The 13,074-nt window shown below is 47.9% G+C and overlaps 1 protein-coding gene across 1 annotated transcript; it reads right to left on the bottom strand.

Moving 5' to 3' along the window:
* Positions 1 to 825: 825 nt before the first annotated feature.
* On the bottom strand, positions 826 to 2,525 carry LOC132325698 (kinesin-like protein KIF26B). The gene is made up of 2 exons (XM_059843281.1): positions 1,798 to 2,525; positions 826 to 1,542 (listed from the first exon to the last, which is right to left on the bottom strand). The coding sequence occupies exons 1-2, from the start codon at positions 1,858 to 1,860 to the stop codon at positions 826 to 828; spliced, it is 780 nt and encodes a 259-aa protein (XP_059699264.1). The 5' UTR covers positions 1,861 to 2,525.
* Between the last annotated feature and the right edge of the window lie 10,549 nt (positions 2,526 to 13,074).

Raw genomic sequence — 13,074 nt, 5'->3', positions numbered from 1 at the left:
ATAGTACCTGGACCCGACAAGGCAAACAAAATTGCATTGTACTACATTCCAGGAGCTGCAGAACCATTCACAATATAACAGTCACAGGGTTGCTATGGGAGAAACCAATGCTTACTATTTTAGTAGCACGAGGTCAGCCAAGGGCTGCTGGTCACTCGTTTAGAGCTGTTAGCCTTAATCTTATATACACAACAAAAAGGAAAAAAAAAAAAAAAAAACAATGCCAAACAAAGCAAAACCAACGAATTTCAAAGTATGCCTTTGGAGGTACCAAACACCCCAAGAGAGGCAGAAAGCAGGTTTCCAACTGTATTCAGGATGAGTCAGTTCTTAAAACGTGAGACCAAATGTCAGCAATGCTTACATCCTCTTTCAGCACAGGATTATTCAACCCAACGTTCAGAGTCCAGCAGCTTCAAGTATTTTCAAGTCTTATTGGGAATAAAACAACAAAAAAAAAAAAATCTGGCACTTCTCTATAAGAGAAGCATCACCAAGCTATCCTTCTGCCTAAAGACACCTGGGAGAACTGGGTTCAATGCCATGGTCTGCCACAGCCTCACTGAGTGACCTTTGGGCTTACACAGCATTTCAACGCTTCATGTGAACCCGGAGCTACAGAAGGGTTTCTCCCTCAATGGAAGTAGAAACCACTGGCATCAGACCATACATACACACCTCACTACTGAGTTAGCTGCCAAGTCTAAGGACTATTTGTAAATCCATCCTGTAGGAATCAAAGGTAGGAAAAGGGCAAGGGACCAGTAACTCTGATGTAATATTCCCACCCTTGCCTACCCCCACCCCCAAAAAAAAAAAAATAATTTAAAAACGCTCAGGAAATAGCACAGAATCACTGTCAATACAATGAAAGACGGAGAAAAGCACGCTGAAAGAACTATCACAGATGCTCCTGAAGCCAGACAGCCCTCCGGAGACAGAGGCACGCTGCTCCACATGAAGCAGAAGGAGGAGATAGAAAAAGGGAACAAGACCAAGAAGGGGGAGAACACAAATAAACGGCAAAGCGCTCGGCGGTGACACCGGCAGAGGGGAGCCCAGGTGGCCGACAGCCCTGGCGGCTGCCGGGGGCCGCTCCGGGCACAGGGACCCCCCCGCCTCCCCCGGCCCCGCGCTCACCTTGCTGCTGACGGGCCCGGGGATGAGGAGCTTCAGCGCCTGCCTCTTCAGCTCCGCCAGGCGGGCATTGCAGTGCTCGCACCAGACGCCGCGGTCCGAGCCCGGCGAGGAGCCGCCACCGCTGCCGGAGCCCGGCGAGCCGGTGCCGAAGCCCGGCGAGCCGCCCAGGGAGCCGGGGGAGCTGGTGCCGATGCCGGGCGAGGCGGGTCCCGGCGAGCCGGTGAAGGAGCCCGGCGAAGAGGTGCCGGAGCCGGGGGACGGGGTGCCGGAGGAGCCCAGGGCAGAGCCAGCTCCCTCCGGAGCCGGGCGACCGCCAGCCCGGGACTCCTCGTACGCCTTCCGGTACCAGCTCTCGGGGGAGAAGGGGGCGGCGGGCTTGGTGGGGGAGCAGGGGTCGGTCACCTGGAGCGGGAGAAGGAGCAGCGGGTCAGGCAGGGAGGCCCGGCGGAGCCGGCAAGTTTCGCTCGGACGCTCCGCGCCCGCGGTGGCCCCCGCGCCGCGCCCGCCTCCGCGGGGCGCCCCGAGCCTCCGCCGCCCCGCACCGCGGAAGTTGCGCGGGGCCGGGGGGCGATCGCCAGCAGCCGCCGGGAGGGAGCCGCAGGAGCCCCGGCACTGTGGCGACCACCGCTCCGAACCGCCCCGGCGCCGACAACTTACCCCATATTTTCTGCTCCGCGCCGTGACCGCAATCCTCTCCTTATTTCCAGCCACTGAATTCATGGTGGCTTCGCTGGGCGGCGGGAGAATTTCCTACAGGTTTCCCAGTCCGCATCCGAAGGGAATAGCCGGTCCCGGGAAGTCCCCTGCGGCGCGGGCAGGCTTGCTCCCTCCGCCGCCTCCGACGGGATCGCTCAGCCCCAAAACACCCGTCAGTTCTCGGGAAAACGCTTGGGGCTGGGGTTCTCTCCCGGTCGGTTTTTCTTCATTGTCTCCCCTTTCATTCCCTTACAACCCTTGTTTTCACAAAAACAGCAACATCCAAATCAGAAGCGGTCTCCCCCGATAGGCAGCACAGCTCTCATCCGCAAGTGAGGTGAAGCATCCGAGGTAGCCTTGGGAAGGCGAAAGAAGGAGCGAGAGCCGCGCTCCCCTCAAGCAGAGGCGCTTTCTGCCTCCGCTACAGTGGCAACTTGTTCCCTTCACCAAGGTTTGTAACTGAGTTAGAAGAAATCCTCCAAAAATATCGGGATCCAGGCTCTGGGAGGAGCCTCCGCGCCCCTTGCAGCCAATATCCTCCTGCCCATTTGTGCCTGACAGTTTTGGAAGGGAGGGAAGGAAAGACCCGGGCTGCGGAGCCCCGTGCGCTCCCCGGTCAGCGGCGGAGCTGCAGGGCTGGCGGCGCCGGAGGCTGCCAGCAGAGTGCCAGAGCCTCACCGCTGCTCTGCGCGATGCCTCAGCTGCCGGGAGGGTCCATTTTATTTTGCAGTATTTCTTGATTGACGTCTGTGATTTCCCCTCGTTCTTGAAAAGGGCGGGTGGGTGAGAGGAGAGGGGAGAACCTTGTTGCTTCCACCGCAGTTATTGGTTAGTTGCTTCTATTCAGGCTTTAATGAACGTGATTTCACAAGTGTTCCCAATCCTCCCTAAATAACTAGGAAAGAAAAGCAAGCTGTATTTATGACAGTCACTGGCATCGCTTTTCCATGTTGTAATTTTACGTGTATTAATTTAACTTGCAGTCAAGGGCATAATAAATTGATATCTTAACAATGAAATTCTACAGACTTGTGTCCCTGTTAATCTTTCCTTTCTAATTACGATTTCCATTTGCTGATCATGTGTATCTGTTACATATCCCTTTTTATTTCAAATCCTGTAGATAGAAAAATCATCTCTAATAAATCTTCCCCCTCAAGACGAGTTGGTAATTTTCTCAGAAATGGAGGCAATAAAGAGCTGAATGCCAGATCCCCTGATAGGATCATAACATGGATAGGTTGATGCAACTGAGAGGGCAGAACACTCAGGGGACTTGCATCCACCTTTCCAACCTCCTATTGTTGCTTCCATATAAATGCATCCTTCCAGCATCCCTAGTGTGCCTGGGCCACAACAGCCATGAGGAAACAAAACCAGCCTGCTGAATCGCTGAGCAAGGAATCTCCCAATGCTTGCATATCTTTATAGATACTCTACCAGTAGTAAAGATGTGTAAAATGCTCTGCTCTGTTTTAACTTCGCTGTGTTGTCGCTCTGAGAGAGGAAGAGCCATTCGTGATGTGTTTACGAAAGCTTTAATCTAACGCTGACACAAGTGATGCCATCCAGGGTAGCCAGGCTGCATCATTAGTGCCCTGTGCATTTACATAGGTGACCCCAAAAAGCGGAACGAACGGGCAAACAAAGGAGGTGCACCCCAGCTGCTGTTGCATGTGAATGGGTTTCACATAAATCCGCATGCGGAGATCCCGTGGTTTGTTCCGTAGGCAGACGTGAGAGGGATGACAAGGTAAGGCAGGGAAACGCCGTGCGAGCCCACAGCGGCACAGAGCTGTACAGCCTCCCCGGGCCCCGCGGTGCTCACTGGGGGCAGTGCTCACACTGCGGTGCACAACTGCTCGTTCTCTGGCCTCAGTCCCGGTGCCGAGCTGGTAGATTTCCTTCGTTTTTCGGCAGACCTTGAATTCCCCTGCTGCCAGCTCTGCCTGCCTAATCACGTCCGCTGCCGGGGACCGTGGCCCCGAGCGCAGCACCGCGCTGCCGCCAGCGCCGCGGGCAGGGGCGCGCCGGGCCCGGGCGGGACCGGGACGCCGAGCTCTGCCAGCCCCGCGGCCGCCGCTCCCCGCACGGACCCAGGGCCGGGCGGCGGCGGCTGGCGGGGCAGAGGCGCACGGCGGCTCCGCGGTCCGCGGCAGCCCGGGGAGGAGAGCCCGGGGGCAGGCACCGTCCGGCGGGAGGCGAGGCGGGCTGAGTGACCGCCCTGCTCCCCGGAGCCGGCGGCAGGACTCGGGCTCGGGACGGCGCCGCCCGCCGATTTCGGAGTCCCCGGCCCGGGGCGGGCGCGGGGCTGAGGCGGCCGGGCAGGGGCTGAGGCGGCCCCGCGGCGTCAGCGGGCGGCGCGCGCCCTCTGCCGGCAGCGCGCGGGAGGGAGCGGCGGCCGCGCCGGGACGGGACCGGGACGGGCGCGGCGCTGCCCCTGCTCTGGGGAACCCCCCGGCCTGCGGCTCCGCCGGGGAACCCCCCTGCCTGCGGCTCCGCCGGGGAACCCCCCGGCCTGCGGCTCCGCCGGGCACGGCGGCAAAGGGCTGCGCTTCTCCTCAGGCGGAACTCTCCCCCGGACTCTTAGAGCCCGGCTGGGTGAGGGCTCCGGCATCATCCCAAACGAGATGGGTTCACACTCACGGCTCCGGTAGGGTGCCTGCCAGCAGCGCGGGTGAAGGGATGCTGGAGCAGATGGAGTAGCCCAGCAGGACAGAAACGGATGTCTTCCACATGGCAGGATCTTGAGGAGGATGGCTTTCTCGGTCCGTAGCTCATGGCTGAGTTTGGTTTGAGGTGGAGAAGTAAGGTCATGTCTGGTGAGAAGGCAGAACAACCTCCAGCCAGGAAATGAGGACCACAGGACATGGTGAAATAGAGCTTTGAGCCTGACGAGTCTCAGTGGCAAATTTCCATTTCCTCAAGTCTCGCCTTTGTGGGAAATGCTAAAGTGCATTTGGAGAGCACCTCTCACAGCTTGCAGGTTTATAACTTTGTCGGTCAATAGCTCTGTTGCTGTTGCAACAGCTCTCCTTCCTGACAGGTGTCAGTATTTACTGGCTCTTTGGTTTTCAAGAAAGACTTTACTGAATTGTGAACAATTTTGGAGGCTGAGAGATATTCCAAATTTTCTAGTTTGAGATATTTTGCTGCTGAAATCTTTCCCATTCATGGTATTTCGTGCTGAACCAAGTATGGAACACAATAGTATCACTCCAGCAAGAAGCTCTACTAAGAACCCTTTCTCTGGGCTAACAATTTTCTCTCTGAGAAGCATTGAGGGATGGCTTTCTCTCTCTCTCTCTTTAGGCTCTCTAACGTGAAAGTTGATTTGGTTTCCTGTTACAAAAACCTTACACTCCATGTGTCACTAATGAAAGATGATTAGCAGAATCACCAACATGCCAATGGCAGGCATCTCCACAGCTCTCAAGTGCACACATTTCTTCTGTCATTGTAGCCAGTAGTCATGGGAATCTGCCTTAACCTTAGTCCTGGTAAATCATTTATGCTAGCTGTTCAGAAGTTAGACTGGTTGTTGTTCTTAATTTGAGACAGAGATGAAAAAATGGGGCTGTTCTGACATTTATGAGTAAATGGGCAAGAGCCAAAGCCCTTGGATGCAGGTTTAAGTGTCAGAGGTTGAAGCTAAAGCTGGTCTCAAAGCATTGTGGCTGGATTTTGATCTCAATCTAGGTATGACACATCTGTGGACTGTTATGACCTGTCTTTTAACAAGTATAAAACCTCCCAGTTTCTCCATCATACTGCAGTGTGTTTGCCATTGTGTACTATTTCTCAGCTGCCTTCAGTAGATTTCTTCTGAGTATTTCTCAGTGTGAGTGCAATTAAATCCGACCTAGAAGTTCAGCTTCATCACTCAAATCTGAGATGCTGGCACAAGCCCAGTTCTATCCACAAACAGCAGTTCATAAGAGCTGGAAATGTTGGCTGCATCAAAGAAGTGCTTTGAGGTATTCATATTTTTAATAAATTTCAGGATAAAAAAGGTGACAGCAACTGTAACTTGAAGAGTCATTGCTGCCTACACAGAAGCTTTGTTTCCAGGTTTGGTGCTAATAAGTTTCAGTATCAGGTCTTACTCACAATTTAAAAAGCTTCCTAGGGGAGATTTGAAATGCATGACAGCTCCAATACTTGCTTAAAGCTGCATATTAATGAGCTGGAGTCCATTGGGGGACAGTGAGGAAATTGAAGGCATTTGTAGCAATACTGACAAAGAATTAATTGTAAAGATAGAAACAGCTAATTATTAAGAGCTACAAATATAATCACCAGAACTTTCTCAGTTTGACATATTTCATCTCTAAAACCATTCCAGTTCTTGCTCTCTTCCCCTTGCCACACTATAGGACCTTTTCAGTAAAAAGCAAAGTACTTCAAACACATTAATTCCCTTTATCCTTTTGTATAGCCCCCACCTGAGCAGAAGCGCACATCACCACAGTCTGAGTATTCTGCCAGGTTTATGAATACATGCAGTACAGGAGGAAACAGGCTGGATGGACCAAATTTGTTCTCCTGGTGCTGTAGGTAACGTTCCTTCCATAGTATCTGGGATATATGATGTGTCTGTCGGGTGTTTCCCTACTTGCTCTTGACAATTGTTGAGCATGATGTCATGGAGAATGAAGGCTGGGCATTTCCTCAGTATGAGCTGTCTGCTGGGGTGTTTGCTACACCACATTTTCTAAATCAGTCCCAAGATTTACCTTGTGTGTCAGGGTAAAAGTAGACTGACACAGGAAAATAAGTACTTCCCAGTCACTGCTACAGTCCCTAGTTCCAGGTAGTGTAGGGCAGACAGGGAACCCTCCAGGCTGTACTTATTACAGCTTCTGCTTCCTGCTGTTACCTGCAGACCCAAATCAGTCCACTTTGAGTATACCTTTTCCTACAGCAAACAACAGCAGGGTCTTTCTGTGCTCCTGACAGGGCTATGTCTCCCTCTTTGCTAGGTGTAGTCCTTTTGCCTCAGGGCCTTTGCACAGATGTCAGCCTCTGCTCTCCTTACTCCACTGAGAGCCTCTTTGAATATCTCCATAAAATATAAAGAAGCCACTTGTGTTCAAATTCGGACAGAGTCTCATTCTGTTTCAAACCAGCTGTCTTTAAAATTCACCTGTGCTCAATACCAGAAGAAATCTATTTTCCACAAAGGACTGTCTATTTGTATTCACTTTGAATGGAATTTTTTTCTATATTTCAAATGTAAAATACTCCATAGATTTTTTTAGAAACTGCTGCCACACAGCTCTGCCTTCTTCCATAAATCTTTATGTTCACAGTAAAAATCAATGTCTGCTTATTAATAAAATATTGATGTGTTTTTCATAAGTAATAAAGGATACAGTGTCATGCACATATATATACTCATGGAGCAGGGTTGCATGGAGAAGTTTGCAATCATTTTATGCAGTGGGATGCATTGCAATGACAGGCATGCAGCCAATTTTGGTTAAGTTCATAAATTCAAATACTGAAATTTGACAGAATCCCATTTTCTGTTTCTCAGGCACGATAAGTATTCATTGCAACTCCAGAACTAAAGACAAGCCTGAAAAATTGGGAGTACCTATAAATTGCAAAGCACCAAGTCCTAGCAATGCAGATATTACGTAGAACAGCCACAGAGAAAAAAATCATTGGAGTAACAACAGCCAGCCACAGTCTCTAATGAAGAATGATACAGGCTGCTTCTTGTCTAGAAACCTTGCTTGCCTCTATGGGCCTCCTGAATTTCCAGGAATTGGCTCTGGAATGCTGCTAGCAATTTTCACTGAGCACAGAGACATAGCTGAAGATATTTAAGGGCAAAATATTTCTTTTAAATGTTCTTCAAAAAACCTTCTAGCTACTAAGGAAAAACTTGTCTTCCAAAAGAATTGCTTTCGGTAAATATCTTTGGGCAGAAAAGGGGAGAAGGTGGTATTAATGGTATTAGGAAATAATAGCATTAATAGGAGGAATATAGGCCAGCACATGCCAAAGTGAGAAAGCAGGCAAAGGAGGGTATCAAGTGCCAAACCGGCATGTGTGCCTGCTTCACCCTAGGAGCCAGGGACACAGGGCAGATGGTGTGGAAGGGGGTAAGCAGCCATAGCACAGCAAAGTGACCAAGCAGCCTTGAGAAACAAGCAGCAGAGCATTTATATCATCACATTTTTATGCTGCATCCTTTCTTGTTGCAGGGGTAAATTATAGCAGTGCAGATCAGCTACAGAGCTGGCATCACAGGCACTAGTCTATCATAGTCTTGAATGTGTAAATGCCTTAAATGAAAGATGATAGAGAAGGCAGCAGGCATTTCTTTCCTGCCCTCAGCTCACATGAGGTGAACTAATTCAACTTAAGGCTTAAGAAACAGAGAACTACATTCATGATAAGCTGCGTCAGAGGTCTCTCCACAGTATGTTCCTGAGATTTTTATAACAGGAGGCACTCCAGATCTCAGAGCATCTGCTTCATCTGAAACTCTTTTTCAGCTCCTCTTCAAACATTTCATACACTCCTTTTATCCACAGTTTAGGGTTAAAAGTGAGCCTCAGAGCTTGCAGATTTCCAAAAATTTTATTGTTCCATTTTTCTCTTTGCTGTAGATCATTCCACATTGATTATATTCTTTATGAAGCAACTGCAGAGGGCTGATGACTGGCTTGTCTGCCTGCCATTTTCCTCAAAACTCTTTGTTACCTACCTGTAGTTTGCTTTGAAAGACACAATTTGGTCCCCGTATCCCTCTCTTCATCAGCTCATGTGCAGCTGGGGAAGCAGAGCCATGGCTAAACCTTGCATATCCTGTGGCTGCAGATCAGTGGCCATGAAAGGTACAGAGCTGCTCTCTTTGCCCTTCCCTGTCTACTGCAATGAGTTTTTCTCCAGTGTATTCTGGTCTCCTGTTCTGACTGCATGTGTAACCCAGTAGGGAAATCCAGGAGCATTCATGACAGGACCCAGATCACTTCAGTTTCGGTGTCTGCCCATCAAGGGGTATTCAGACTTGGCAGCACAGCCCTGGAGAGCAGGGGATAAGGCATCCCTGTTCATCAGAGTTCATGGAGCCTTGAAGTCAGTGTTCCAGGTGAACACTGTTTGCTGTGTACAGGAACTTCTTTCAGGTTTAAACAAAAGAGCAGATTTGTCACTTAGTACAGACATCAGTGTGCAGGAGCTGACTCCAACAGCCTGTCTGTGTGCCCAGGCAGGCTGGGGTAAAGTATTCCTGCCCACATTCAGGGCAGAAATACTCACAACTTTATGGAATTCTGTCTGTGGTCCCAAGCCGTGCTCCCTGAAAGCAATAGAGGCATGGGGCAGCTGTGCAATGTGGCTTTTTTCTGATCCATAACTATTGTGTCAGACAGAGGGAAAACAATCCCGTACCTAGGCAGCTCACAAGACAAACACAGCTTCCGAGGTGGACTGGCAGAAACTGATGGGTATTTCTTCCTACTGCAGGAAAGCTTTGGCAGAGTGGAATGCATTACCCCATGTTACCAAATTCAGCAGAACTAGGTCTTGTCTTCTTTAGATAGAGCTTGTCTGCTCATGAAAGTTTCACCAGATTAACATAAATATGGAAGTTCAAATTCCCTTAATGAAATCAGCATGACCTCCCTGATGTTTTTTTCTTTGAATGTAAATCTCCTTTTACTGGCTACACTCATTTAGTTTGTACCCATGTGAGCATGTGCAAGTTGAACAGGAGAGCACCAGCTGTATGTTCAGACATAAAGCTCCATGAGTTTCAAAAAGCCAATTTAATCTAACAGCCTGTCATGGTTTAACCCCAGTCAACAATCTACCACCCCACAGCCACTCACTCATTCCCCCTCAGCAGGATGGGAAAAAGAATGGGAAAGGTGAAAGAGAGACAACTGATGCGTTGAGATAAGAACAGTTGAAATTAAAAAAAAAAAAATTTGCAATGAAAAGGAAAATAAAAAAGAAAAGAAACCTCTTAGTCTGCCTGCACAGCTCCTCACTGCCTTTTTCCCACACCATCAGGATGTCTCTTTATGCATAGACAAGGCTCAAGAGTGTTTATAATCACCTAGATTTTAATTTGGTTGTTCAGTCTTGTCCATATTAAAGAAATGTTCACCCATGCAATTAGCATTATTGAGCATTTTAACCACTGCTAGCCTCACCACTGTATCCACTGCATGATGCCTGATCTGTCATAATGCAGCAACATCAATTTACAGTAATACATTTGTTCCAAACGTCCTAGCTCATGCTGGGTGAGGGCCTGGAAGTGGCTGGTGCTGTAGGAGACTCACAGTGACATTCTGTGACCAAGGAGTTTTGGGAAGCAGTCAGGTATGTGATAGAAAAATGTGGTGGGCTGCAGTGACAGCTGAGGCTGGTCCTATTTGAAAGTATGAACCAATATTCTGGGATAAACATTGCTAAATGAAGGCACATGTTGATAATTTTGATGTTTACTGAGAAGCCTTGAGTGCCACTATGTTCACACAGTTCCTTCTCTAATGAGACTACAAACTGAAGCATGCCTTTGGCCCAAAAGAGCTGGAATATCTGCCCTGGAAGTGGCAAATCTCTGTGTTTGTGAATGTGTTCAGGAGATATTCCATACTGCTGGGAGAAGCCAGGGCTTCATTGTTCACTAATGGGAAAAGAGTGGAGCTGGGAAGGCAGCTGGGGAGGACGGGTGATTTTGTGTTATCTGTGTTCTTGTTGGCAGTGAGAGGCTGGTGTTTGCTCCCATGTTATTTACACTTTAGTCCGTGCCAGGATCATATCTTTCTAGGTGGAAGAGATACTGCAATCCTGGGATGTGTGCTCTTCTGTGTCTATGTACAAATAAAAAAAATGAACCAGTACCACTGATGGAAGATCTCTAGAGAAACTGAGTATTTCTGTAGCATGCTAGGCCTACTTAAAACAGAAAAAGAAGTATACCAGTTCTGATTTTTTTTTCCCTAAGAAAAGCTGCTCTCTACCTCACAGTAGTGACAACAGCTGATGTAAGGATCACCTGCTAGAGAGAGGTTTGTGTAAGGTTGTATTATTTGGAGAATCTTCATTTTATTTGGGCTTCAAGCTGATATATTTATCACAGAGAAAACATTTTTTTGTTGCTAAAATGTACAGAGAAAGCTCCAGAGGGACCAGTAAGAGTATTGTCAAACTTCTAAAGTTGAAATTCTTCTATTAGATGCTACACAGCACTTGGAGAACCTGTGTGGAGATAGAGCCTATCCTGTCAGTCACCCTCGATTTCACTTGTAAAGGCTGATGTCTCATGAAGGTGGTTCTCAAACCTACCTGCAAAGCAAACATATTTTTCTAAAAAGTATAGATGACAGACTTACCTTTTTTTCTGCATGTCAGGCTTGTCCTGTTGCTCACATTCTTCTGCATGCTTGACTGCAACAAATTTTCATGGACTTCAAAAGGAAGGTTAGAATCTTTTAAGGAAGTGTTTTAGGAAGGTGCTCAGATGCTAACTAATCAGTGGGGGTCCACATGAGTTGCAGAGTCTTTGTTGCATGTGTCTCTGAGATAAAATTGCTGCCTATAATTCAAGTCCATCTGGAAAAAGAATGGGCAGCCAGGGCCATATGGCAGCTTCAGGATTAGTAATTGCCATGCAAATAGCAATAAAATGAAGGCTACAATCTTGTATGCTTCTTCAGGGCAAGGTCCTGACAACAGTCAAGAGTCTGGCAAAGGGTGGCTAGGTGTGGGTTTTTGAGTGACTTTGTGTTTACCATTTTCTGTGTTTAAAGAAAAACATGCACATCTCCTCCCAAGCTGAACTGTTTCCTATAAAGGCTGCCTACCTGCCCTGACACTTGATGCTCTTTTTGCTTATAGCATACTTGTGAAATAAAGCTGGGGTTAATTGGGCATTAGAGCTGTATTCAGACTTACTAAGGAGATATTAAAACTTTAGGAAGTGAAGCAAGAATTCATTATAGACACTTATTTTACACTTCTTATACAGGTTAACAGAAATGGTCCTCAGTCTTGAATAATGGGCTCACATTCACAGTCCCTTGAGCAAACAGGCCAAGGAGGTATTTTTTAGTGGATTACATAAATTAAGTTAGTTTGCTAACTAAACCAAACATCCTGCATACTCATTATTGCTTTTCAAGATTTAGCCACATGGGATACTGATAACAGCAATCCTTAAAACACAAAAACCTTACAGCTCTTGTCTCGATAAATGTGGATAATTTCCATACATCACAACCACAAGAACTTTTTTTCCCATGGAGCGCAAGACTAGTCCTAAAATTCTTCTGCATGCCTTCTTCAAGCAGGTAAGAAGTTCCTTAAATTTAAACAGGGTCTTCATTTTCTTATTCACAATACCTGCCACATGGCTGGTGCCAGGATGGGGCATCTTAATGGGACTTTTTTGCTGGTGCACTTTGGCATCACATCTGTTGTAAGGAAGGTCCCAGGCTACCTCTCTGGCTTCTCAGGCTCAATTTCTCTTCACCATCTTGAAGATGTCAGTAAGGGGAATAAATATGAAGAATTTGTCCTAACAAGCTCTGCTTGTAAGGGAACAGCTTCCTTTAACCACGGACCAGATTGACCATGCAGGAAAATGGATCATGGAGCCCAAATTAATGAATCATTGAAAGATTGTTCTGCAAAAATGGAAACCATTTATAATCTGTGAATGTAGCAGTGTGTGGCCAATCTACAGAGTTCTGTAAGTAGCAGGCATCCAAAGTATGCGGCTGACGCCACCAGAATCCCTGCAGAATGAGGCATTCCCTCCAGGAGGAGGAAGATGGCAGTCAAAGTATGCTCTTGCATATGAACTTTTGACCCATCCAAGTACTGTTGAAGAAGGCACAGCTCATTCCAGTGTAGGAAATAATGAGGTTCTTCTGATGCACCAGTGTGAGGACAGGTAGAAGATGAGAAAGCAGTTTGGCACTGTTGGTTCCCTTGCGACATGTGTCTGGAACATTACAAGAATCAAGACAGGCAAAGAGAACTCAAAGGAAATACTACATGTTGCAGGTTTTAGAGCAATGAGAGATCTACACAATACCATGAAATTGGGTACATTAACCATGTTCCCCTGGTCTGCCTTCAGTAAACTGCTAGAGCAAGTCACAGACTTTACAACAACCCATTAGATTAGGCTCCAAACTAAAGGCCTTGGGGCTACTGCGATTTGCACTTTTCACACTGATGTTGGCTAGACATACAACAGCTGAA

This window comes from Haemorhous mexicanus, chromosome 3, assembly GCF_027477595.1.
Source record: "Haemorhous mexicanus isolate bHaeMex1 chromosome 3, bHaeMex1.pri, whole genome shotgun sequence".
NCBI lineage: Eukaryota > Metazoa > Chordata > Aves > Passeriformes > Fringillidae > Haemorhous > Haemorhous mexicanus.
The sequence above is the reverse complement of the archived record's forward strand: the minus strand, read 5'-3'. Positions and strand labels throughout refer to the sequence as shown.

Excerpts from the sequence above, each read along its gene's own strand:
- LOC132325698 (XM_059843281.1), bottom strand. The coding sequence starts at position 1,860 with ATGAATTCAGTGGCTGGAAATAAGGAGAGGATTGCGGTCACGGCGCGG. Across the intron at positions 1,543-1,797 it reads CGCGGAGCAGAAAATATGGG|GTGACCGACCCCTGCTCCCC; the intron begins GTAAGTTGTCGG and ends CTCCCGCTCCAG.